Source organism: Colias philodice, chromosome 12 (genome assembly GCF_061535455.1).
Source record: "Colias philodice isolate Cphi_HAF_F1 chromosome 12, ilColPhil1 Martin Lab GWU primary, whole genome shotgun sequence".
In the NCBI taxonomy this organism is placed as follows: domain Eukaryota; kingdom Metazoa; phylum Arthropoda; class Insecta; order Lepidoptera; family Pieridae; genus Colias; species Colias philodice.
The window spans coordinates 3983132-4010767 of NC_143097.1; the positions used below are offsets into that span (position 1 = coordinate 3983132).

General features: G+C 33.8%; 5 protein-coding genes and 1 non-coding gene across 7 annotated transcripts in view; 3 read left to right on the top strand and 3 right to left on the bottom strand.

The window, feature by feature from the left end:
* The window catches only part of nuf (rab11 family-interacting protein nuf), a 77603-nt gene extending 76257 nt beyond the window's left edge, over window positions 1-1346 (bottom strand). The window contains exon 1 of the mRNA XM_089701383.1: window positions 1101-1346. The gene's annotated coding sequence lies outside the window, so the exon portion shown is untranslated. The remainder of the gene's footprint in view (window positions 1-1100) is intronic.
* Window positions 1347-2250: 904 nt separating this feature from the next.
* LOC149483889 (mpv17-like protein) lies at window positions 2251-13049 on the top strand. 2 transcript variants are annotated; one of them, XM_089701386.1, is made up of 5 exons: window positions 2251-2467; window positions 5873-6009; window positions 7737-7822; window positions 11704-11816; window positions 12256-13049. In XM_089701386.1, the coding sequence occupies exons 2-5, from the start codon at window positions 5878-5880 to the stop codon at window positions 12483-12485; spliced, it is 561 nt and encodes a 186-aa protein (XP_089557512.1). In that variant the 5' UTR covers window positions 2251-2467; window positions 5873-5877; the 3' UTR covers window positions 12486-13049. The 2 variants fall into 2 exon arrangements, with proteins under 2 accessions (XP_089557512.1, XP_089557513.1); XM_089701387.1 differs by lacking the exon at window positions 2251-2467 and adding an exon at window positions 4272-4405.
* Window positions 6973-7054, bottom strand: TRNAL-AAG (transfer RNA leucine (anticodon AAG)). The gene has a single exon. It is a non-coding gene; the product is annotated as a tRNA-Leu (tRNA).
* A 1001-nt stretch (window positions 13050-14050) lies between the features above and the next one.
* Window positions 14051-21395, top strand: LOC149483891 (uncharacterized). The gene is made up of 2 exons (XM_089701895.1): window positions 14051-14533; window positions 19688-21395. Exons 1-2 carry the CDS (start codon window positions 14520-14522, stop codon window positions 21393-21395), a joined length of 1722 nt encoding a protein of 573 aa, XP_089558021.1. The 5' UTR covers window positions 14051-14519.
* A 603-nt stretch (window positions 21396-21998) lies between these two features.
* LOC149483892 (uncharacterized) lies at window positions 21999-25330 on the top strand. The gene is made up of 6 exons (XM_089702034.1): window positions 21999-22338; window positions 22444-23424; window positions 23514-23693; window positions 23830-24007; window positions 24622-24822; window positions 25174-25330. Exons 1-5 carry the CDS (start codon window positions 22168-22170, stop codon window positions 24774-24776), a joined length of 1665 nt encoding a protein of 554 aa, XP_089558160.1. The 5' UTR covers window positions 21999-22167; the 3' UTR covers window positions 24777-24822; window positions 25174-25330.
* On the bottom strand, window positions 25280-27623 carry LOC149483893 (uncharacterized). The gene is made up of 6 exons (XM_089702035.1): window positions 27523-27623; window positions 27198-27396; window positions 26990-27068; window positions 26393-26594; window positions 25970-26122; window positions 25280-25422 (listed from the first exon to the last, which is right to left on the bottom strand). The coding sequence occupies exons 1-6, from the start codon at window positions 27595-27597 to the stop codon at window positions 25354-25356; spliced, it is 777 nt and encodes a 258-aa protein (XP_089558161.1). The 5' UTR covers window positions 27598-27623; the 3' UTR covers window positions 25280-25353.
* Between the last annotated feature and the right edge of the window lie 13 nt (window positions 27624-27636).

A 27636-nucleotide genomic window follows, 5' to 3' on the forward strand; every position in this document is an offset into this window, starting at 1 on the left:
GTAAAATATATTTCTGATTGAATCTAATTTTTAGAGACATCTAAGACATAATTTGGATCCAGTCGTAAGGCTTTTAATTTTAACTATTGTTATAATATAAACGTTAAAGATATATTGCACGTGAAATTTGAACGCAACAAATTATGCTTTTATTTCGTTAACATAAATTTACTTTAATATGTATGCCATAACATAGCATTTGATCCGGTTAGCACGCGAGTAAACTCGCCTATTGATGCTAGAGTTCCATGATATGACAGCTTAAGCTATCATAGCTTCAGTTTAGCTTTGCGTTTGACTGAAGCCTAATGCCACCCCATTTAAAACACCTGTTTATTTGCCGGTTACCACTTGCAGTTAATACAATTCCAATTTCATAGATCTTTGAATACCTTTTATTGAAATTAAAAGTTTGGAAGTAAGGAATAATCAAATATAATCAATTAATAAATCGTCATTAAATTAATGATAATATTTTCTTAAAACAGGAGTAGGTATTTATTTTTAATAACTACTTAGTATCTAGTCTAGTAGAGTTAATTATTATTGCATATTATGAATCTTAGAGACTCTCTACAATTGATAATATGCAATAATAATTAAGCATTAATCGTAGATTCTAACTACATAGTTAATTATATTATTAACTAGCGGTCCGCCCCGGCTTCGCCCGTGGTACATATTTACGTTTTCTCTACATAAAAACTATCCTCGTACTTCAAGGAATATAATAAAAAAAGAATTATCGAAATCGGTTCAGCCGTTCTCGAGTTATGCGCTTACCAACACATTTTGCGATTCATTTTTATAATTATTAATTTATTATCTACAGACTAAATGATTCGCTGAAACTAGCTATATTTTAAAAGCAACCATCTAATTTAGCCTTTATTGAAATCAAATTATAAGTTAAGGCCACGTTATAAACAAAAATTGACTCTACATAAAGTAATTTGACTGAAGAGTTAACATTTTGTCTTCAAAAGAGGCTCTACATGCATTCTGTTAAAAAATATACTCCATTCCTTTCTCAAGAACCGGTTTCATTTCGGTAAAGTCAATGTAGAGTCATAACTGAATGAAAATATTAAGAATATTACCTTGCCGCTCGCACGTTGTTTGTAAAAGAAGAACTAGCGTCGAAGCCTCCAAATCAAGGACATAAAACTCACTGCAACGCACACACTGTAACCGTGAACCGGAATATTGTATAGCACTCAACTTCACGTGTATTTTATTAACTTTTAATGTTATTCGTTTGAATATGTACGCAGTTTACAAACAGGTTATTTTCGTTCACACAACACACCTGTGTCTCACGGCAGTCCTGCGATAACTGAGCGCTGTGTGAGAGAGACGGCGCGATGGCGAGAAACAGAGATACGATGACGTGGGAGGGAGGACGACCGCTAAGCTCGGAGACGCATAGTGGGCGATTTCGGTTGCAATGCGTGTCTAGTAATATTATTTCTGATAGAGTTAAAATTGTAAGGATTGTAGAGAATAACATTAGTTTGGTTTATTTTGACATACTTTTTTCAGTCATTCACATATTTTATTACTAGCTTTTGCCTATCGCTTCATCAAGAATTCAAAAGAAAACCCGCAGAGCTTCTAGAGACCTAACTTTGTACCAAATTTCATTAACATCGGTTCAGTGATTTAGACTGATAGACAGACAGAGTTACAGTCGCATTGATATTAGAAGGAATTTAAGCAATTCATGTGTATTTGTTTAATTAACACAATAATATAATAAATCTTGCATGTAAAACAACAACTGTACATAGCATTTGGTTATGAATCGACTATCACACAAGTTCTCTCTTTTGCTGTGATATGAATTGTTTGATATGAAATTAGCATTTTCCAACTTTTTAAAGTTTCTTAGTTAATGTCTTTACATCAAACATAGTTTGATAACATTAATCATTCGAAATCTTTTTATCCATTCCATTTAAGCTTAAAACCCAATTAGTTCTTCAACAAATTCGCGACTTTATTGTTCTATTTATCAACCATATTATTGCTATTACCTCATAAATCAAACAGCGTATTTTGTAAAACACCTTACCTTATGCTTTTACACTATAACAACGATATTCACAGTCTTCACTCACAACACATATTCATATTTGTAAGTAAATATAAATACCTATGGCCGTTAAAGTAATGCGCAGGCACACTGTGCTGCGCCGTACCTCCTGTTACCTGGCACGGACCGGCGCTGGCGCCCCTCACCTCTACCGCGCATTTCGAATTTTACGAGATTCCAAATGACAATCGTGGCCAGATTACCAACAATTATTGTCAACATTGTGTGAAGGATTCTCCATTGTTTTCTGTATTCTAGTTTGATTTCTACGCTCGGTTTTTCTAATACATATTTGCATTGTAGAGTTTTAGAAAACTAAGCTTAGTAAAATACCTATGATAGTTTGTGTTTAATAAGTGAAAGCTAGTTCAGGTAGCTATTTATGAATGTATAAAAATAATGCATGCGTTACTTCGTAAGCTTCAAGGCTCTATTTAAAGGATTACGCAAGTCTTGTTGACTGTGTTTTGTTTTTGTATATTTTGTGGAACAAAAGTAGAATGCGGTGATATATTGTAAGATTGCTTTAACTGCAGCATGATGAAACTTGGGAATCTAAGTTGAATTAAATCTGATAGTAGACGAATATTTTAAACGACCTTGACTTGAATCTGGCCAAAAAAAAGAGACAATACTTAGACGAATTTGATTCATTTTTAAAAAACGAAAACATGCATTTTTAATATTTTAGGAAATATTGAAGTATTGCTCTCCTTTTTAATGGATATCTGTATATCTATACTTTAAACACGAATAAAACAAGTGTTCCGCCCCGACTTCACACGGTGTCTCGTTCATGAGAACGCTTGCGTTTTTTCGCACGTTCATCTTGTCTCTTGATAACAACTAATATTTTTTATTAAAGATATTTATTTTTTGTGAATTACCATAATATGCATTATATTCTCAAGAAAACTAAGTATGTACTTAAATTAACTAAGATAAATACTTTAATTGTAAGTAGAAGTTAAAATGGGTATGATAATTGATAAGCCAACCTTACATCAGATATTCTACCGACTCTACAATACTGTTGTACCTATTGTAAAGGGATTAAACGAGGATTTTAATGAAAGCTCTTTGTTGTTGGCTGCTTGATTCTCGACATTTTCAGTCTGAAATTCTATGAAAACTCTGTGGAAATAGGTATAATAGTTTTTGCGTAAATATGTATATCAATTAAGTACGTAACGACTAACGAGGTTCTTGTTTTTCCGAATGAGTAGCTATTAAAGTTAATAAATCCATAAACTGTAATATCCATACAATAATAAATAATGATTAATAATTTGAACTATAACTTAGCTACTTAACAGTAACAAATATTTGAGAACAATGATTATTTAATTGCATTATGCAAAGTAGAGTTTCGACATCAATATTTAAATACGAACAGTTACATGTGTATAGCCAGAGAGCCCGTTGACAAATTATTTATGCATCAAAATAAATAGGTGCTTTTTATAAAAATTAAAAATCTGAAAGTGAGAAGGAAAATACATTTAAATTTTAAATATCTCAAATATGACTCCCCGCATATTATGCAAATATACATAAAAATGCACCAATACAAAAACGAAAAATGATAAAAGTGTAAGTATTATAGGATACCTATGTGATAGATAATAGAATATCGATGGTAATGGTACTTACCTACATAAGCCACAGCACTGCCGAATATTAGTAGAATGTTCATGTGTGTTTGTGTGCTTAATATTTCAGCAACCTGCACTGTGCTTTAAGTTTTAAGTTTTTAATAGCCCCTGTGACTTCTTGACGTTTGATTAATCATTTGAAAATTCAATATGTGACATGCCTAAAAACGGAAATGATTTACGTTAAAGAAATAATTGAATAATGTATAGCACTCCTATAGATTTTGGTTATAAATCTATTGATAGGCAGAAACAGGCTTCCTTTCTATTTTACCCATTTCGTTTCTTGGATTTAGGATCTTTCGTGGATTTAACCACAGTTGTAACACGATATTTTTATGGTTCCCCAATTAAATTGTACAGAATGTTGATACTAAACACATCAATGACGACATTGTTTTTCTATATTTTCGCAATATAGCAACAAACCACCAAGTTTATCTATAGATTTAAACCGATAAGAAATCATAAATCGGCTCTTAGTCAATAGATAGCCCATGACACTGGTTATTTAAATTATTCTATTGAACTCAATTGCACGAGGTGGGTGCTACGATACTTGCTTGTGTTATCAGTACTGTGATCGGTGTTAAAATATATGGTTGGAAACTGTGTACTGTGATAAGATTTGCGATCTATAGGCATTTTTGTACTGGTAATTTTTTATACTATATAATATATATCTATCTCGTGTTTGTTTAGTATTTTGATTACGTTATTGTAGGCTGTAGCTCTAGCTGCAGTTAAATTTTTCAATTTAGGTATTATTAAAAACTCTATAACTTTTTGTTTGTTGCAATGTATCGACACATTTTTTTATATGTGAATTTTGGATTTAAAATCAAGCTGATGTATTTAAAGGGTGATCTATTTTTTTGAGTTTTGATTATTTTCGAGTGTCCAATACATTTACTCATACCTTTTGTATAGGCCTAACCACAAACAATAATTATAATACTATACTAGCGTATAACTAAGTCATAAATACCCATAATAAAATTCATATTAATGCTTTGATCAAGTTGTAAATCTTCACAAGATTTAATAACAAGCAAATTGAATTAAAATTGCAAGATAATAGTAGAGATCCCTCATAGCTCCTATTCGTATATCCTTGCCTATTATAATATGAGGGCTTACAATTATTGTTATCCAGACGGATCATAGATAGCTACATTGTTAAAACTTGAAGGTGCTTGAAATCAATGTAGATTTTTTTTTCTTGTATGAATACAACGAAAATAACTTGTTATTTGCATGTTTATAATTCTTTGTTGAAGAGTTTGTTTGTTTGAACTCGCTAATCTCAGAAACTATCGGTCCGATTTGAAAAATTATTTTGGTGTCAGATAGCCCATTTACCGAGGAAAGCTATATACCATCACGCTAAGAACAACAGGAGCGGAGCAATGCGGGTAAAACCGCGGAGCACAGCTAGTAATTTATAAATCTTTTTGTTTTTAAATTTTCAACTTCATTGAAATACCTATTTACGGAAAGTGGTTCGTACGTTTATAAAAGCAGTGTTTATTTTAAACAGAAAATTATAAAAGAAAATGTTACAGTATTATATAAAATGTAGTTTATAATTTATAATAGTCTCTATTGTTGAAAGTGAGAACCATAACAATAGAAAGGTCGACTGCACAATCGAAGCTTATCAAATCCAACATAACTTTATTAAATTTTTCACCATTTTCATTGACCAGATTGTTTTATTTCCTTTACTTTGTGAGGGTTGCCTGGTAGAGATCATATCTTTTTGTTTCTTTTTGCTGCTTTATGTTAAGTTTTTGTTTATTTCATGTATTATTGTAACGCAATAAAGAATATTCATTCAGAAGGTGCTGAAGCTGTAATTTTGTGAAAATATATAACGGTGCATTTACATCAAACGAGCAAATTATTCTTAATTAACTATGTCAAGTTTTTTTAGTGTATAGTCCAATTCTGTTAGTGCGTTCGAAAAGATTCTATGCAATGTTCTTATACTGAATAACACTGAATACGAGTTTTCGTTTATCTACACTAAAAGATCACAAAAGAATGCTCTTGCTCTATGTTCGTTTGATGTTAATGCACCGTTACATCTTGCTCGTTATATCTTGCTCATATTTTTCAGTCGCAATGGTATCCCGAATAGTCGGCTGGTGGCGTCACACCCTCAAGCGAAGACCGGTGCTCACGAACACAGCTGTATACGCGACGTTTTATACTGCAGCTGAATTCTCGCAGCAAACCTTCAATAAGATGTATACGGTGAGTTTGTCTTGTAACATGTTTTTGATTGAGAATACAATAAAGATAATATATTGATAGCATTATAGGACGTCGAGTTATGTACCTTACTTGGGCGGAAGTAGGCTACCGTAAGGTTTTAGTCAGTAACTATAATATCATATTATGTATGGTCAGCAATTATTCTGACATACATGACCGTGCTGTTGCCCCTGAAGTAACCGGTGCTCATGACGAATTTCAGTTGATATAATAGGATGTAGAGCTGCTATAAAGTTAACAAAATGTTATCGGTCATGGTATCTATTGGATAGGCATACTTATAAAGTTTCACCTGAACATCATAGGGATAGTTACAACTTATCTGTATACATAAAAGAGAAGTGTTATATTCACAACATATAAACTCAAAGCCGGATGGATTTTAATGATTTTTTGCTTTGTTGAATAAAACAATTACCCGGGCGAAGTTGAGGCAAGAAGCTAGTATATTACAGCTTTAAAATTCAAATATGCTCATCCTTTCCTCCATTCATTTGTTATGAAAATGGTAGTTCCATACCAAGCGTGTCCACAGCGTTAAATTGTTACTTGTATGACTTTTAAATTATGCAAAGTTCTGCTTCCAGCATAATCATTTCATACGTATCATTGTAAATTTTTAATTTTACACGTGGGAATATGGGTAGTTTCTTGTACTTTTAATACCATTCGTTATTTCAAGACCTTGTAAGTACCTTTTCTGATATAATTAATTTATTTTTTTGATATTATTAATTATATAATATTTTATATTATTGTACAAAATTAACACAGAAAATTAAGAATTATTTATTTTTCTAGTTGTCCTTAGAAAACAAATCCAAAAAAGATAATAAAAATCATTGCGTACCCAGAGATCTTACTCTGCAATAAACATATCATATCTACAAAAATAGCATTAGTACAAGTCCTAAGTAAAAAATATAAATTAAAAAAATATCCTGGCAGCGGTGGGATTCGAACCCACGCCTCCGAAGAGACTGGTGCCTTAAACCAGCGCCTTAGACCGCTCGGCCACGCTACCCGTGACGTCCAAACTATTTTTTTATAACGCTTTCCCTGTGGACAGTTACCCGGTTTATTTTTAACATGGTATGTGTTGAAGTATTGTTACATAAATATTTTAGCTCCTAAATAGTTTCGTAACTAATATAGGACTTAGAGCAGTTCCATATGTAAAGTAATTTCATACGTGTAAATATTACATTGATTAATTATTATCTGGCAAATCTCTTTCTGTATATTTATTGCTAGTCTAAAACTTTATTGTATAAAATATATTCTGCCTACTTATCAATTTTCATGCAAAACTATAGATTTACTAAGCACATATATAGAAAGTAGTAAACTATTTTGTATCATATTGACCAATATTGACCATTTCGTAATAATATCTTACGTAATTCCTACTTTGAGCATGGTTGCATTAAAATTTAGCTACAAATCCAGCCTAGATGAATATTTTAGAAAGTTTTCATTGTTAGTCAAAAAATAACCGATTTTTATTCTAGCATAATGTAGGTACATAACTATTGTCATAGGGTATTTTTACACTAATTCAAAGTTAAAACAAAATGTAGATAGGTATGTGAACTTAGTTATTACATTACATAATAAATAAATACCTAAGTAATACTTGTATACGTATATTACGTAGTATATTATTATTTGTCTGTCTGTGCTAATACATACTTACATTATTTCAGCCAGAAAAACCAGACTATGATTTGGCAGCGGCCGGCAGAATAGTTGCGACGGGGAGCTGTCTCTACCCAACGACTCTATATTTTTGGTAATTATTACATACATAGGATAAGCCGTTTTTAATGAAGAAGAGATGTAATAAATATTGTATCATAATTATAGCTAGTTTAGCTACACATGCATGTAAAGGATGTTTGATCGTAGTTGTGTTACTTGAGCTTACGGCTATAAGAAATTTCTTACAGATATAATAAAACCATTTCAATCAAATATTCTGCTCCTCTAATTATATTTATTTCATTAGATACTAGCGGTCCGCCCCGGCTTCGCCCGTGGTACATGTTTACGTTTTCTCTACATAAGAACCATCCTCGTACTTCAAGGAATATAATAAAAAAAGAATTATCGAAATCGGTCCACCCGTTCTCGAGTTATGCGCTTACCAACACATATTTTTGCGATTCATTTTTATATATAAGAAGAAGATTATTAGATAATTCCGAATATCACACTTGATTATTATTATTTCAATTAAAAATAAGCAGTTTGTGCTATACAAACCGCTTGTTTATGTCGCAAATCGCAATACAATTTGTTAAATTGGAATCAAGTATTGCTCAATCAACACAACTATTCCATTGTACAGAACACACCTTCTCCGGAATTTAATGCATGTGCCAACTCTTGTACATGACCTCGAAAAACGGACAGACATGACGAAAGTAAATACTTGAATTTATATTTTTGGTTTTATGGCATTCAAATGCTTTATAAATATAAATTTATAAAGAATAGAAAAAATTCGATCACGAGGCGGGACTCGAACCCGCATCCTTCGCGCCATTCCGGGGCGGATGCCTGACCAACTCAGCCACTCGTGACCCGCCAGAGCAATCGAATTTATTCTATTCTTTCAGTTTTATGTGTCTGAAGGGACACACCGCACGCCATCTATTGAGATGATTAACAACCATTTCAACCAATATGAAGCACTTTTCAGTGAATACAATATTGTAACGATGGAACACGACCTTTTTTGTTGAATTTATATTTTTGGTTTTATGGCATTCAAATGCTTTATAAATATAAATTTATAAAGAATAGAAAAAATTCGATCACGAGGCGGGACTCGAACCCGCATCCTTCGCGCCATTCCGGGGCGGATGCCTGACCAACTCAGCCACTCGTGACCCGCCAGAGCAATCGAATTTATTCTATTCTTTCAGTTTTATGTGTCTGAAGGGACACACCGCACGCCATCTATTGAGATGATTAACAACCATTTCAACCAATATGAAGCACTTTTCAGTGAATACAATATTGTAACGATGGAACACGACCTTTTTTGTTGAATTTATATTTTTGGTTTTATGGCATTCAAATGCTTTATAAATATAAATTTATAAAGAATAGAAAAAATTCGATCACGAGGCGGGACTCGAACCCGCATCCTTCGCGCCATTCCGGGGCGGATGCCTGACCAACTCAGCCACTCGTGACCCGCCAGAGCAATCGAATTTATTCTATTCTTTCAGTTTTATGTGTCTGAAGGGACACACCGCACGCCATCTATTGAGATGATTAACAACCATTTCAACCAATATGAAGCACTTTTCAGTGAATACAATATTGTAACGATGGAACACGACCTTTTTTGTTGAATTTATATTTTTGGTTTTATGGCATTCAAATGCTTTATAAATATAAATTTATAAAGAATAGAAAAAATTCGATCACGAGGCGGGACTCGAACCCGCATCCTTCGCGCCATTCCGGGGCGGATGCCTGACCAACTCAGCCACTCGTGACCCGCCAGAGCAATCGAATTTATTCTATTCTTTCAGTTTTATGTGTCTGAAGGGACACACCGCACGCCATCTATTGAGATGATTAACAACCATTTCAACCAATATGAAGCACTTTTCAGTGAATACAATATTGTAACGATGGAACACGACCTTTCTTGTTGAATTTATATTTTTGGTTTTATGGCATTCAAATGCTTTATAAATATAAATTTATAAAGAATAGAAAAAATTCGATCACGAGGCGGGACTCGAACCCGCATCCTTCGCGCCATTCCGGGGCGGATGCCTGACCAACTCAGCCACTCGTGACCCGCCAGAGCAATCGAATTTATTCTATTCTTTCAGTTTTATGTGTCTGAAGGGACACACCGCACGCCATCTATTGAGATGATTAACAACCATTTCAACCAATATGAAGCACTTTTCAGTGAATACAATATTGTAACGATGGAACACGACCTTTTTTGGAACACGACCTTATAAAAATATAAATTCAACAAAAAAGGTCGTGTTCCATCGTTACAATATTGTATTCACTGAAAAGTGCTTCATATTGGTTGAAATGGTTGTTAATCATCTCAATAGATGGCGTGCGGTGTGTCCCTTCAGACACATAAAACTGAAAGAATAGAATAAATTCGATTGCTCTGGCGGGTCACGAGTGGCTGAGTTGGTCAGGCATCCGCCCCGGAATGGCGCGAAGGATGCGGGTTCGAGTCCCGCCTCGTGATCGAATTTTTTCTATTCTTTATAAATTTATATTTATAAAGCATTTGAATGCCATAAAACCAAAAATATAAATTCAACAAAAAAGGTCGTGTTCCATCGTTACAATATTGTATTCACTGAAAAGTGCTTCATATTGGTTGAAATGGTTGTTAATCATCTCAATAGATGGCGTGCGGTGTGTCCCTTCAGACACATAAAACTGAAAGAATAGAATAAATTCGATTGCTCTGGCGGGTCACGAGTGGCTGAGTTGGTCAGGCATCCGCCCCGGAATGGCGCGAAGGATGCGGGTTCGAGTCCCGCCTCGTGATCGAATTTTTTCTATTCTTTATAAATTTATATTTATAAAGCATTTGAATGCCATAAAACCAAAAATATAAATTCAACAAAAAAGGTCGTGTTCCATCGTTACAATATTGTATTCACTGAAAAGTGCTTCATATTGGTTGAAATGGTTGTTAATCATCTCAATAGATGGCGTGCGGTGTGTCCCTTCAGACACATAAAACTGAAAGAATAGAATAAATTCGATTGCTCTGGCGGGTCACGAGTGGCTGAGTTGGTCAGGCATCCGCCCCGGAATGGCGCGAAGGATGCGGGTTCGAGTCCCGCCTCGTGATCGAATTTTTTCTATTCTTTATAAATTTATAAGTAAATACTTATTAATACTATTTGTAAGTAAACACTGAAATTGTGCTGAAAATAACATCAAAATCTTTATTGAATTTGCGTGATGTCCGAGTTATAGTATACTTAGTGGTTTTTAAATAAAAAAGTTTTATAAAAACTTTAAAAATTTTATTTGTTGAGTTTCCTTTGCCGTCCTTGAATCGGTTTTTCTTTCTTTCAAATGGTATTTTAATAGTAAAGATATCGATATCATGCGAACATTGCAACAATATGTTTCCTAAATGTAAAGGAAGCGGTGAAATTTATAACATTACGAAAGTTGAATAGGAAATCTAGTCCAAGTGTCGTACGGTGTACACACTTGTATATTTTTGCATACATATGAATTTAACATGAGTTCCGACTCAATGAGTTTGCCCACGTGAGTCGTTTTGAAAGTTTATCTCATTTCCTAACTGCACATTGGTTGTGCGTGGATAATTAAGGACATAGTTAAGCATCATTGATTCAAGGATCTTTAATTTAAATGTATTTCCGAAATATACAGAATTTTTTTGAAATCCGGTCAAATGTTTTTCTTCCACGATTTCTTTTGAGCTATAGAAATGTGACTGACTCTTGATTAAATATTTGATTACTTACATTTTGCATCAAATATGGGTGCGAAGGTTTTTCATTTGGCCAAAAATTAAAAGAAATAAGTAGATCAAAATGCCCGCTTTTGCTTTTCTCTTACATACGACTGTAGGATGTAGATACGACTATTATTTTCACACGCAACTAAGTATTAAACTTGTTTCAGGTATAGATATTTAGATAGACGTTTCGTAGGCACATCGGTGAAGGCAGTACTGTCTAAAGTTGCAGCAGACCAGTTCATTATGTCACCGGTGTTAATTGCTGCCTTCTTTGCGAGTAAGTTTCAATAATTTACGAATAGGTAATGGTATCTATTTTTTTATGGTATCTATAGAAAGTAAAGTACATTCTGGATTCGTCATACAATATCCATTTACATACAGGAATGTTGTTGCCCCTACTTTCTTTGCTGAAAATAATTTATCGTCATTCTGAGAAAGTAGGTAATACCACAGCTGATAATATTATAATACTACAAGCGGTCCGCCCCGGCTTCGCCCGTGGTACCTACATGTTTAAACTATCCTATCTCTCAAGTTGGATCGAACTGCACATGGTGTGCGAATTTTATTATAATCGGTTAAGTGGTTTAGGAGTCCATTGAGAACAAACATTGTGACACGAGATTTATATATATTAAGATATGTAATACCTAACTAATAAGCAGGTAAGTAGGTGCAATATTTCTAAATACTAATTATTTTATCTCTTTCAGTGTTGGGTGTACTAGAAAGAAAGGAAGATGTGTTTGAAGAGTTGAAACAAAAGTATTGGAAGACATTTGCCGCGAATCAAGCGTTTTGGATTCCGGGTCAGATAATAAATTTTGCATTCGTGCCATCGAATTTGCGCGTAGTTTACGTTTCTTCAGCATCTTTCATTTGGATAAATGTTTTATGTTTTATAAAGAGGCAAAAGGTTGAAAAGGTTGATAAAAATGAATAAGATAAAGGAATCTCAGCTAATGCTAACTAATTAATGAGAATCTTCTTGCTCTATTATTTGAAAATATAATTATTAAATCCGTTTTTAATTATATAAAACGACTGCCATCAGTTCAGTACCTGAAACTAAACACTTTTTTAAAGATTACTATTGGATTTTTTTAAGTAGGGGGAGTCCGGGAGACTTGAACCGCTTTTTACTAAAAACTCTATAAAATCTGATCAGTGACCTGGAGAGCTTTAAGATCTACACCATATGGAAGCCTTATTATCTGGCTAAGATTTTATACTATTCTGAAAATAAAAGTTGCAAGGAGAAGATAGTAAACGAAGTTGTAATGAAAAATGAGTTTTGATTCAAGTCTCCCCAACCGGCGGGACACTTGCCCATCAGGTGCGGGACACTTGCCCATACCTTTTTAGAGAGGGGAAATGACGCAAATAAAGCATATTATTCATTAGTTATGTATTATTTAGACACATTTAACAATAACTAGATTATTCATAATCATCTTCTAAACAATTTAGTGAAAAATGTTTTCAGAGCAACTCCTAAACATAACATTCGCTTCTTTTTATTAATTAAATACTCGATTTGAGGTATCTACTGCTAAATAAATCTACAAAACTAATTTAAAGACATTTCTTACTATTAATTAATATGTGCCTATTTGCCTATTTCTTCAATATTTGCCTCTTGGATGTTCACTTTGGAGGAATTTGGCGTGCATTTCTTGTTTTATGGTTAAACCATAGTGCATTTTACTGCAGGTCAATAAGTAACGAACGAGCAATTTCTCTTTATTTACATTGAAAATTCAGGAGCATTTGTATTGGCCCCCCTTGTTTTGCAAAGGTGTTAACTTTTGTTCACCTAACAGGTAATAGCGTAAAGTGGTTTTGCCTATCCCATACATGATAGCAATTTGACGAATAGATTTGCCACTCTTTACTTTTTTCTCTGACTGCGCTTTCAATCTTAGACTTAGTACCTAAACGGTTTCCTGCGACGACTACCTTCCTTAGGCTTATTCTGAAATGGCATTTTCTTTCTTAAACAAAACAAAAGCTAACTTAAATAGTAAACAAACTGCAAAGGGAGAGTTAAACCATTGTTCAAGTCTCCCGACTGCAGACTGGTTCAACTCTCCCGCACCCTAGCCAAGGCCATATCTTGATTTTTTCCAACAAATCCACTATCAACTGGAGAACAACACTGAACGTACGACAAAATATGATAATCTAGTAATGCAATAACATAGGTGTTTGATATATACCTTCATAAATGCGTGCATAGCAATTAAAACAACAAAGCCAAAAAAATTCACTCCGCGACGATGAAACCACTTTTTCGTAACTCACGGTCGAACGCGTCTGTTATCACTCAAAATTGTGAGTTGCTTGTGATTGGCGGGTTACGCGCGTTCATTTGTTTGCCACTTGGCGTAATTTGGCACCTAATTTAAAAAGTTATTGAAAGTGGTTCAACTCTCCCACCTGGGCAAGTCTCCCGGATTCCCCCTATACCTACCTATTGTTATTGTTATGTATAGAATAAGATTGTTATATACTACCAAGCCTATAGTAAAATCCGATAGTAAAATCTACAAGTTGATATCGCCTCTATACCATTGCATAATCTTTGGTATATTTTATAGTCGCCTCTGCGTACATACATACTCATCGGTAGCATTCATGGATACATTTTGCTGACTTGCATCGACATCGAAATTGGATCGCCGCTGTGGATTCCACCTTACTTAGCCTCTAACCTCGAGCAAGTCCATTGGTATTTAAAGTAATTTTAATGTTTAATTTTTATTTGTAATATTTCTTTAATAAAGTTATCTTTGAAAATTGGTTTTTTTTGGGACTCTCGGGCGCGATAAATATAATTGGCGCAGTCGGTAGGATTTCCGGGTCCCCCAGGATACAAAATTAGGGAAAATTCTGGAGGAGATAGGCGTTTCCAGCCGAACCGGAAATTAGAAGAACAACGTGGCCGAGCATCCAAACCTCGATACCTCCCAAAGAAATGCCGAGATTTATGTGAGTACACTTTATTTCAGTGATTGCTCCTTTATTTCCTATGTTAGTTTTAGATTTTTTTTTTCAACACGTATTATAAAATTTTCGATCCTGAAAATTTTAATTAATATTTTATAGGCGTATAGAACTTTAAATCAATAAGAATTAAAATTTTCTTTTGATTTTAGAAATAGGTAAAATTTTAAAAATTTAATTGAAGGAAATTAAAATAATTTTTCTATTATAATAATTATAAAATTTAGATTTGTGTTAATATTTTAATTAAATGAGTAGTAGGGAAGAATTAATTGACAGATTAAGACAACTTGACGATTCAGAAATTAGTGAAATTAACAGGGATATTTTAGTTGATAATTTAAGACAATTTGAAGAATCTAAAATGGCTACCCTAGATGATATCTGTAAAGCCCTCCGTTTAGTTCCTGAATTTGATGGGAATTCTCATGTTTTAGTAAGATTTATTAATATTTGCGATCAGTTAGTTGCAAAGTATGGTCAGGCCGGTGATCAATTAATTAATTCGGGTCTTTTAAATGGAATTTTGAACAAAGTAGTTGGTGCTGCCGCGCGACAAATTAATGCCAACGGTATCCCCAACGATTGGACTAGCATTCGTAATTCTTTAATAAATAATTTTGCAGACCAAAGAGACGAAACTGCACTATACAATGATCTAGCTTTATTAACACAAGGGTCTAACACGCCGCAAGAATTTTATGAACGTTGCCAGAACTTATTCAGTACAGTTATGACGTATGTTTCACTGCATGAATCTCTTGTTTCCACTATCGATGCTAAACGAGAACTTTATAAAAAATTAACCCTTCAAGCATTTTTACGTGGATTAAAAGATCCTTTAGGTTCTCGTATTAGATGTATGCGTCCAGAAACGATAGAAAAAGCTCTAGAGTTAGTACACGAAGAAATTAATACCATGTATATTCAGAATAGGAATTCACACGTATCAGATAAAAAACCTAGTGACAATAATCAGCCTTTTAAAATGCCTATTCATAGTTTTCAGCCCTTCAGGCCTAATAATTTTAATATGCCAGGTCCGTCTAGACCACAATTTATGCATAAGCCACCATTTTCACCCCAACATCAATTTAAAATGCCTTTTAATCAACCTCGAATGCCCACGCGCACCCAACAAATTTTCAGTGCACCACTTCCAAATAATAATCAAGGTTTTCAAGTACAAACTAGACCGCAACCATCATCTCAAGGCCCTAAGCCTATGAGTGGAGTTTCTCATTTTGTGACTAGGGAAAGACCGATGCAACCAGGTCCTAGTGGATGGAATTGGTCCAAGCAGGGCAATCCACCACCCTCTAATTATTTTAAACCCCGAGATGTTAATGTGAATGAATGTGCAAGCTTAGAATACGATACTCCTGATTATTATAATTATGATGATTACTATAATTACTATGATGATTATTACAATTATGAAGGTTATTATAATGACTATCCCGTAATGAACCAATATGAATATGGTGATAGCCCTATAGTCGAGGAGTTAGTAGAACAGCCCCAGTCAGAACCAGAACCATCAACAAATGAAAATTTTCAGAAAGTTCAGAGTATAAAAAAGTTAAAATAGAATTAAATCTCCAAACTCAACGCCAATTGCCATTTATTCGCATTTCCCTCGGAAATGGATTCTATTTAAAATTTTTGATAGATACTGGCGCAAATCAATCCTTTATTAGTCCACAGGCCGTAGAACAATATTTTCCAGACATACCACTAAATTTTGATCCGTTTGAAGTCACTAACGTCCATGCAACTAGTAGAAACAATTATTCAATTACATTACCTTGTTTCGAGGAATTCAATGATAACTGTAATATTAAATTATACGTATATAAATTTCATAATTATTTTGAAGGTCTGATAGGGATGGATTTGTTAACTAAATTTGAAGCTAAATTAGATCTTAAAAATTCAACATTAATTACTAAAAATGCCATAAACCCAATTAAGTTATATAATTCTCGAAATTTTAATTTGTATGAAAAAGTTATTCCAAGTGAAACCTCTTTACTTCTTAGATTGCCAATAAACGCCGCGGATGGTGAAGTTTTAGTGCCAGAACAAATAATTTGCAATTGCATTATAAGTGAATGTTTAACTACAGTTAAAAATAATAAAGCCATAGTTCAGGTAACCAATCATACTAAAAATGACATAATTTTTTCATTAGACCATCCGACAGAAGCAACTATTTTTAATTCCGAATTTTCACAAGAATCTTCAAACCGTGCCAGTGACGTTATTTCACGTTTGCGAACAGACCATTTAAATGAGGAAGAAAAAGCCAATTTAACAGGACTTTGTAGTAAATATGCAGACGTTTTTTATATTGAAGGAGAATCTTTGTCTTTTACGAACAAAATTAAACATAAAATCCGTACATATGATGAGGTCCCCGTATATACAAAAAGCTACCGTTATCCATATATTTTGCGTGATGAGGTAAAAGACCAAATTTCAAAAATGCTAAGTCAGGGCATAATTAGACCATCGGAATCTGCCTGGAGCTCTCCGATCTGGATTGTCCCTAAAAAAATGGACGCCTCGGGGAAGCAGAAATGGAGGTTAGTCATTGATTTTCGCAAGGTTAACGAAAAAACAATCGACGACAAATATCCCATACCTAATATCAATGATATTCTTGACAAATTAGGGAAATGTCAATATTTCACAACCTTAGATCTAGCATCAGGTTTCTATCAGGTGGAAATGTCGGAGGAGGATATTCATAAAACCGCTTTCAGTGTAGAAAACGGCAAATATGAATTTCTCAGAATGCCAATGGGCTTAAAAAATAGTCCCTCCACGTTCCAAAGAGTTATGGATAATATTCTTAAAGGACTTCAAAATGTCATTTGCTTAGTTTATCTCGACGATATAATTGTATTTTCAACTTCATTACAGGAACACATAATAAATCTAGAAAAGGTTTTCCAAAGATTACGTGAATCTAACTTTAAAATTCAGCTTGACAAATCAGAATTTTTAAAACACGAGACAGCATATCTAGGACATGTAATAACTGAAGAAGGAATAAAACCTAATCCCGATAAAATTTCGGCAATTCAAAAATTCCCTATTCCTAAAACATCTAAAGAAATAAAATCATTCCTGGGTTTAGTAGGCTACTACCGAAAATTCATTCCCGATTTTGCTAAGATCACGAAACCATTAACTCAATGTTTAAAAAAGGGAAAGAAAATTACTTTTGACTCAGATTACGTTAACAGTTTCGAACGATGTAAGACACTTTTAACTAATGATCCTATTTTAATATACCCTGACTTTGACAAGGACTTTTTACTGACAACTGACGCTTCTAATTTTGCAATAGGTGCAGTACTTTCACAAGGACCCATAGGATCTGACAAACCAATAGCGTACGCTTCTCGTACTTTGAATGATAGCGAAGTAAATTATAGCACAATTGAAAAAGAATTGTTAGCCATAGTATGGGCAACTAAGTATTTTCGTCCTTATCTTTTTGGACGTAAATTTAAAATTTTAACGGACCATAAACCATTACAGTGGGTTATGAGTCTGAAGGAACCAAATTCTAGACTAACGAGATGGAGATTAAAATTAAGCGAGTTTGATTTTACTACCCAATATAAGCCCGGCAAAAAGAACACAAATGCCGACGCTCTATCTCGTGTGGAAATATTTAACGAAGAGATAAGTTCAATAGTAGGCAATACATCCAAAGTATCTGTAGCCGACGACTCCGAAAGTACCATGACCGCCCATACCTCTAATGAAAACCCAATCCTTGAAATACCTATATCCTCTGAGCCCTTAAATAAATTTCATCGCCAGTTAGTTTTAAATATTGTTAGTGATGTAAAGAAACGTACAATGGTTACCAAACCGTTCGATACTCATTCCAGGATATCTATACAATTATCAGAATCAAATTTAGAAACAGATTTAATCAATGCTATTAAAGAATATGTAAACCCTAAAATAAAGACCGGTATACTTATTAACCCTCCGTTAGGTATGTACAAAATAGTCCCAATATTACAGGAAAAATTTAAAAGCTCATGCATGAAAGTTTTTATAGCTAAAATAGAATTAGAAAACGTCAAGGAATATCTTAGGCAACAAGAAATTATTCGTAATTATCATGAAGGCAAAACCAATCATCGCGGGATAAATGAATGCTACCTTGCACTTTCAGCACGTTACTTCTGGCCTGAAATGAAAGAACATATTACAAAGTATATTAATGATTGCACAATATGTGGTCAAGCTAAGTATGACAGGAACCCTATTAGACCTAAGCTTAATTTAGTACCCCCAGCTACAAAACCTTTTGAGATCGTACATATGGACACCTTTACAGCTAATAATGAAAAATATGTAACCCTTATAGATGTTTTTTCGAAATATGGACAGGCATACTTACTTAGAGATGGTACGGCACTCAGCGTCATACAGGCTTTGTTAACATTTAGTACTCACCACGGTTTACCACTTACCATAATTACTGATCAGGGTACAGAATTTAATAACCAAATGTTTTCAGAATTTTGTAAAATTCATAAAATAATTCATCATCAAACTTTGGCTCATTCCCCTAACGCTAATGGTAATATAGAACGTTTTCATTCGACTTTGCTTGAACATCTCCGTATATTAAAATTAAAACAGCGTGATCAACCTGTAACTAATTTAATGCCTTACGCTTTAATTGCATATAATAGCTCCATACACAGTTTTACTAAATGTAAACCCTATGACCTTATATTAGGGCACACTGATCCACGTGACCCTACTGACGTCGATTTAACTATTCATTTACTTCAGCAGTATATGCAATCTCATAGAGAACAAATGAAACAGGTTTATGACGTTGTGAATGAATCATCATTAGCTAACAGAGAGGCTATCATTGAAAAACGTAATGAAACTAGAGAAAATGAAGTAGATTATGAACCTAACCAGCAGATTTTTGTCAGTAACCCCTCAGCTTCCAGATCTAAACTCGCACCTCGGTATACCCAGGACACTGTTTTAGCAAACTTACCTATTCATATTTATACATCCAAAAAGAAAGCTCCTATAGCTAAAAATAGGCTAAAACGAATCCCTAAGACCGCCAAATTGTTGCAGGGTGCTGATCATGATGCTTCTAACATCAACACTAGCTCTCGAGATAAAACTTGAAGATCTTGGAGAAAGCCCTGGAATTTTACCCTTTAAGTTAGGTCCCATGCAACTAACCCATCATTATCATACATTTTTACAGTTTATAGAATTAAGGGAAATAGATTCTAACATTAGTTTAGTGCAGTCTCAGCTAAGTGAAATTAGAAGTAAGTTAGATAACTTTACTTATGCTGTCTATGAATCGCAAATAGATTATTTAAGTGATAAACTTGATTTTGCTTTGCAACAATTAAAAACTCTAGAACCCTTAAGGTTTAAGAGAGGCTTAATAGATAGTCTTGGGTCAGTAATTAAGAGTATAACTGGAAATTTAGATTATTCGGATGCAGTAAAGTATGATCAAGCTCTTTCAGTACTTAAGAAAAATCAAGATAAAATAGTTATTGAACAGAATCATCACATCAGTCTTAGCAAAGATTGGATGGATGAACAAAATAAAATTATTGCTGAAATTATAGAAAGTCAAAATAAAATTAATAAAACATTATTTATGATATTAAACCCTGACTCATTTCCTTCACCGGATATAGTTAAATTTGCGAAATTCGCACAAGCATTAGCAATAAGCAGTAATAATGTAGACAGTTTAGTAAGCGAAATAACTAGGTTAGAGAATGCGCTAGCATTTTGCAGTGCTTCGCGCACTCATCATTCTATGATAGGTATAGGTGTAATGAAAAATATGTTAAGTAAGCTTAAGACATTTTATAATAAAAAAGAAATATTAGATTTAGAAATTAGAGACTATTACAATATAATTAAGCCAGCATCTTATTTTAATGGAGATCAGTTAGTTTTTGCTTTTAAATTTCCTATAGTTTCACCACTCGAATATAACTTTTATAAATTAGCTATTTTTCCTAATAAAAATAGGCAAGCTATAATCCCTCCTTCTCCTTTCCTTGCAATCACTGGTAATATGCACGTGTACATAGAGGCAGAATGCCCGAAGTCAGGCATGAGGTACTTATGTGAAGACGAGCTCCACCACATGCTGAAACCCCAGCCGGACTGTATCAGCAACATCGTTGAAGGAAATCTCCATGAAGACAGGTCCTGCGAAATGACTACCGTAAACCTGATGAAACCTGCAATGGAAAAACTTGATGACCGCCACTACGTCGTCGTGTTCCCGTCTCCAACTGAAGCCCGGTTATCCTGCGAAAGAGAAGAAATCATTAATCTCAATGGAAGCTACCTCGCTACAATACCACCTACCTGCAAGCTGCACACAGAAGACTTCACCATCGTCAACACCAACGATCACATCAAAGGACAGCCCATAAAAATTACTAAAGTTTCAGCTCATGTAAAAGAGCCTACCTTATCCTTCTCTATTAAAAGTAATTCGATCAGCCTTAAGAAACTTCATGAAATTCAAGACAAGATTCACCATCAAGAACCTATTCAATTAGAACAAACTCCAATGTTCTATAACACAACTATTCCCTTCTATACTATATTATTCAGTGCTATTGCACTTTCTCTCATAATTTTGGGCAGAAGATTAATCCTGAACAGAAGAAAGAAGAATGAAGAAAGAAGCCAATCAAGCAAGAAGCCTCGCCAAGAACAAACTTATGCTGAACCTGGACCAAGCCAAGACTGTGGAAAGCTGCCAATGACATTTTTTCCTGTCGTTCAAAAATAGTCCTTGAACTAAGGGGGGAGATGTTATATACTACCAAGCCTATAGTAAAATCCGATAGTAAAATCTACAAGTTGATATCGCCTCTATACCATTGCATAATCTTTGGTATATTTTATAGTCGCCTCTGCGTACATACATACTCATCGGTAGCATTCATGGATACATTTTGCTGACTTGCATCGACATCGAAATTGGATCGCCGCTGTGGATTCCACCTTACTTAGCCTCTAACCTCGAGCAAGTCCATTGGTATTTAAAGTAATTTTAATGTTTAATTTTTATTTGTAATATTTCTTTAATAAAGTTATCTTTGAAAATTGGTTTTTTTTGGGACTCTCGGGCGCGATAAATATAATTAGATTGTAAACATCGAGATATACATATATCTCGATGATTGTAAATAAGTTATTATTGAGACCTACCTACATATCACAAACCATTCCATTAATCGTTGTAATTTACATATTTTGGAATAATACATACATACATTTTCAATATATCTTATTTTTATTCATACCTATATCTCTCAAATAAGATTTTAATTATTTTCAATTCATTCATTCAAATGGTAATGATAATGCGTTTATTAAATTCAATGTTGGCATTATGAAACATTTTGCATAATACCAACATCAAATGCAATTAGATCACTTGAAAGACTTACGATTTCCTAGGGTTTCTCTTAGCCTGGCTTTATTATTACTAGCTCCTTTGTACATCAGTTGAAGTTGAGTTGCCTCTGTTCAAAGAGCTAGGTCTAAAAGTAATAATAATGGAGAAAATAAGTGTTTTATTGAATGATTCTTTGGATGAAGAATTGATAGATTTTAGTGCTCCGCCAACATCCGATTTATTCGAATGTGCTGCTGGTAAAGTGACAAAATTTCTGAGCAATATTGGCTGTTTAGTTGCAGTTGTCACATCATTCATAATGGGATTTGAGGTAATAATATGTCTCATAATTTATTTAATACATATAGACTAGGTATATTTTATAAATTCTGAACATGTCTAAACCTTAGGTCTAAACTAACATTTTTCTTTACAGTACGATAAAATCTTCAAAAAAGTTAAAATTAAAATTAACGAAAAGGAAATTTTACGGATAATAGTTGTAATTGTTCTATTTATGTTGTTACCTATTGTTTTTGTGTGTATAGTGCTAAGTTTAATTTATAAAAATGCCTGTGAAATAATTATAAAGAGGAGAGATAAAAACTTTGTCAAGTACCTCGATAGTTTTGATGTGTTTTGGTGTTTGGAGGACAATGCGAATAGTAATATTATTGAAGTGTTAGGAATAATACAAGCTGATTGTCCATACGCACTGGTCGATAAAATAAGAGAAAAATTAGAAGATGTAATATCTAATAAATCCGTTGAAAAAATATTTTATAGAAGGCAAGAACAATTCGGTTTTTATTACTGGCGCAAAAACGATGTCGTTAATATAAACCAATACGTTAAGTTGCTTAACGTTACAAATAAAGATAGTCTGAATTCTGACGATCTGGAAAATCTAATGAGCGAATTGACTAAAAAGCCGTTACCTTATAATGGGGAAGGGCTCTTTGAAATCTTAATCACCGATATTGAGCTAAATGATGAAGGCGATCTTTTAGATAGTTACGCAATCGTGTTTAGAATACATCATTCAGTAGGAGATGGTATATCTTTGATAGAGTTTTTGTGTGAAATTCTAGCAGATGATACCAGTCAAACTGTCAAATTGTTCAAAGCTCCTGAAGTATGTAACTTATTTGATCAAAATATGGTCAAAGATATAAACGAACTAACAAAAATTGTAACTGAAATGATACTTTGTGCGGTGGATGGTGTTATAAGAAAACCTGACATAAATTCGTTACATGGACCCACATTAGAAGGAAAAAAAGTATTGAGATGGATTGATGCAAATGATAATTTACTTCAAATGATTAAAGAAATAAAAGAAGAACAAGAGGCGTTAAATTTTTCTGATATATTGGCGTCTGCTTTAGCGAATGGATTGCGAAAATACTTTTCTCAGGTAAGATGCGGCGTGAATATTACTAATATATAATATTAATGTAGTAATTACATAATTATTATATAAATTAATACAATGTTTGTCAACAGACCATGTTGTACATACCAGAGTATGTCGCAGTAATAATCCCCATTAGATTGAGTACGAATGAGAACACGTTAATTTTGGAAAATAATTTCACTGTAAGCATTTTGGATCTACCGATTAACGAAGATTTGAGGTCTATCAGCAAATGCTGTAATCGACTGCGAAAGAGTCTTGATCCTATGGTATTATTTATTTTCTGACCTACTATTTTAATATTAGGATTTATGTGCTTTAACCTTGTATTGTTAGTTATTAATGTTGTGAGTTTTAGATGCAGTTCTATATACCTTTTCGTAATATTAGTCATTTTTCTTTCAGACGAACCACTTCTTGCTAAAATTGTGCAATGTTTTCCCAAAATACATACTTGAGCAGGTTTTCAACAGCAATCAAGCGACAATGGTTTTTAGCAACATACCGGGACCGAAATGTTTGAGCATTTGTGGCTGTGCAGTGAAATCTTTGGTATTCTTTGTACCAAATAAGGGCACTACAGGTAAGATTATGTGAATTGTGGTTGACATTGCTTTTAACTTGATTCGGGCTGATTAATTATTATTATTAATCAACATAACATCGGTCAACATTTTGAACTTAATTAATTATTTATCTTGAGAAGTAGTTACGTATACATTATCAAAATAGAGAAAGAACAAGCTGAGGCATTACCTATTCTATTGTAATCTTCGAAGTTCGAAACAGTGTGACGATGAAATTCCTTGCACTTTTGCAATTGAAAAAAAAAACTTCGTCACCTCTATTACTCTTGTGAATCATTGAAACATGATTGAAACCTACTTGAAGTTAAATTGTCAACAAATGAAGTCGCATTTAGTATGCAAACGTACATTCGTGATGTTTCACTTATGCTTTTCAGTACCCATTTACAGCCAATTTTCACATATTGTCAATAAGGCGGATAGACACAGAGTGAGCAGCCTAGCGAAGCATTTTCCGCACAAGGCTTTTCGGTCTATGTGGACCACAGATGTGGACGGGCCTTAGCCGAGGAAAGCACATGTGCCGACGCGGAATATGCTCTGCGAGGATGTTCGCTCTGCGTAGACCCGCCTATTAACTATTATTATAGTACATACAATTTAATTGCAGGTGTCGGTGTCACTGCTCTATGTTATGGTGGCGTACTTCGGTTCGCTATAATGGCGGATTCAGCTCTTCTATCTAGACCAGATGACCTATCGATTATTCTAGATGGAATGGTTGAGGAAATTAAGCATTTGTATGCAGAGTATGTAGCAGTTTAACTTGAGATTATGGTGTGGCCGCTCTACGTTGATTTCTCAGTAAAAGGTATGGACTATTTAATAGTTTTGTCTTGTTAAGTTATGTGTATTATCTGGTTGAAGATATTTTTAAGCTATTGCATAGCTTCTATCGCGGGCCTTGAGCGCGGGGACCGAATCCAGAAATTCCGTAACGAAAAAACCTCTCGCTCTCCACTCCGACGGGCACGGAGGTGTGGCTGGAAGGCATAGCATGCAACAGCTTTACCGCGGCAGTCTCCGAGTGCCACATGTCTTTTTTTATGTTATAATAACCACTTGACGAAATCAGTAAAGTAAACCCCAGTTTTTGTATTTTAGAAGTTTAAAATTTTTACGTTATTTAAAAATTTATGAATTTTGTTTTATTTATTTACAGATATGGAGAAAATCAATATTCAGAAGCATCTGCCAACCTGACGACTTTATTTTAAAGTGCACAGTAATTCATCGCACGTAAATAGGATAAGAATAAAAATACAATGTTTACTACTTAATCAATTCTTTAATTAATAAATTAACTACTAAGTAAGTAACATATAGTTTCATTTAAAAACCCTTACACATTATCTTCGAATAGCGATTTCAATTGAATATTTTCTAAAAACAAGAGATTGCATTTCCTTACCTATAAACAAAAAGATCCATGTTTTAAAGATAGATACAATTTTTCGTGAATTTAAATATTCACATAATCACTACAATATTCGAGTGGAATGGATATAGATCTGTAAACTATTCACTGCGAAGAAATTTGTTGGACAATATCAAAGGGATGAATGTTTAATACGAAATCAGCTTATTTAGCGCAAGTTTGAATAGTAGGTAGGTATTTATAAAATTTTACAGCGACTGTATCTTATCTTACTTCTTAGTTCTTACTAATATTATAAATGCGAAAGTTTGTGAGGATGGATGTGTATGTTTGTTTGCTCTTTCACGCAAATACTACTGAACCGATTACAATGAAATTTAGCCCACATATAGAGGGTAACTTCGATTAACACATAGAATAGGTTTTATCCCGGAAATCCCACGGGGACGGGAATTATGCGGGTTTTTCTTTGAAAACGCGGGCGAAGCCGCGGGCGGAAAGCTAGTTTATTACATATATTTGAGCGGGCTAAATAAATTTGCACCTAATTTATACGACTATTATAGTCATTCATCAATACCTCTTCAAGAAGCAATGATACAGACGTGTCCTCCTCACCAGCAATAATGTTTAGCAACTGGTCGTCAATTTCCAGTCGAGCACGCTCTGCAGTTGTTACCACATTTTGTATGCGCTGTTTCAATTGGTCTATGCGCTCCTCGAACCAATGTTTCTGTTTCAGAAAATATATTTGAAAATGCTTTCTTTGTGATATTTAATTAAATTATAAATAAAGATAAATAAATATAGAGAGATATTGATCTGTCTTGACACTGATATATAAGAACAGGTCCAGCAAACACTAAATGCGGTTATCGTAGCAAGTAAAGATTTACTTTTATTTTAATAGGTACTTCTAATTTATATCATACCGAAGCTAAATCTTTTATTTTGATTAAGCTTCGGTTCTGATCTAAATTTTTTTATTATGTTAGTTACATACCTGCACCATTTTCTTTTTCCTCAACTCCATATACCTCTCGCCAACAGCCAACAAGGCTTTGTTAGCATCCACAAGCCTGGCATGATTCCTTTTCATCCACTGTCGAAGTCTAGAAATTTCCACATCTCGAGATTTCACCGATTTACAGCGCTCGTCGTACGCACGCAGTAGGGACTCGTAGCGGGCTGACAGTTCTTCATATCTATGTATTATTTAAACTATAAACCAGGGGGTTGATAGTTTAAAAATACATATGTTTCCTACTTCCGCCTTGTTATGATAAAAAATATATCTAATCAACAGCTATCAGGTAGATTATCTCTCCTTTACCAGGACAAAAAGTTTGGAGCACTTCATACAGAAGAGAACAAAACTTATTAATTATCTACTAATTTTAGTTGCACTTAAGTCCACTCCTATTCTAAGGGAGGTTCGTTAATGTATTAGAAATTTATGAATGCATGTTTGAGAACCAAAAGTACCAGGTTTTTTTTCATTTAAACTGGTAGCTTTAATACCTACCTATTATTTAAATGCATATTAAATAAAATAGATACAAAATAAAGAGATAGGTAAGTATAATGTTAAAGTGCTTACTGGTACTGAAGACAAACGATACTCATAGTTGACCAAGATTCTTGTAAATTTACTGGGCTTCTTGATGACTTCGAGTTTACTGAAATATTTGTTCCGGATTGATACTATAGTCTATAGGTGATTTACAGTAGTAGGTATATATAGTGATATAGTATACCTAACTATTGAACTAAAAAAAGAATACAAAAAAATTAAGTGCATGACGTACCTGTTTTCGAGGGCTTAGAACTAGGATCTTGGGAAAATTGTGAATCGCTTATTTTAGTATGCACATGGGGATGTTTCGATTTACATAGAAACAATTGGTCCTCGTAGCTGCGAGTATTTTTAAGGCTCTTCTCTAGACCGTGTAATATGTTTCTTGCATTTTCCAAACCATGTAGAAAGTTTTTCTGGGTTACCTGTGGCTTTTTTGTTAAAATTACATTATAATTCGCCTAAAGCTATCTATGAACTTACATAGTGTAAGTATGTATCTAGTGTTAAAATTTCATTTGGTTTAAAAATAAAGAAGTCTAATTTTTACGTCTCACCAATTCTTTGTTGACTTCATAGCATTTAAAGTTTTCAGGTGCGAATAAATTATGTGTATAAGAATTAGGAAACATTTGTATTATAGGCCTAAATCAGTTTTATATGCAAAAATA

Bases quoted from the DNA above. Each gene is read 5' to 3' on its own strand.
- LOC149483889 (XM_089701386.1), top strand. From the start codon at position 5,878: ATGGTATCCCGAATAGTCGGCTGGTGGCGTCACACCCTCAAGCGAAGA. The intron at 6,010-7,736 runs GTGAGTTTGTCT...ACATTATTTCAG, and splicing joins CCTTCAATAAGATGTATACG to CCAGAAAAACCAGACTATGA. The intron at 11,817-12,255 runs GTAAGTTTCAAT...TATCTCTTTCAG, and splicing joins AATTGCTGCCTTCTTTGCGA to TGTTGGGTGTACTAGAAAGA.
- LOC149483892 (XM_089702034.1), top strand. From the start codon at position 22,168: ATGGAGAAAATAAGTGTTTTATTGAATGATTCTTTGGATGAAGAATTG. The intron at 22,339-22,443 runs GTAATAATATGT...TTTTCTTTACAG, and splicing joins CATTCATAATGGGATTTGAG to TACGATAAAATCTTCAAAAA. The intron at 23,694-23,829 runs GTATTATTTATT...TTTTTCTTTCAG, and splicing joins GAAAGAGTCTTGATCCTATG to ACGAACCACTTCTTGCTAAA.
- LOC149483893 (XM_089702035.1), bottom strand. From the start codon at position 27,597: ATGTTTCCTAATTCTTATACACATAATTTATTCGCACCTGAAAACTTT. The intron at 26,595-26,989 runs GTAAGCACTTTA...AATAATACATAG, and splicing joins ATCGTTTGTCTTCAGTACCA to ATATGAAGAACTGTCAGCCC. The intron at 25,423-25,969 runs GTATTGATGAAT...TTTTGTTTATAG, and splicing joins TATCATTGCTTCTTGAAGAG to GTAAGGAAATGCAATCTCTT.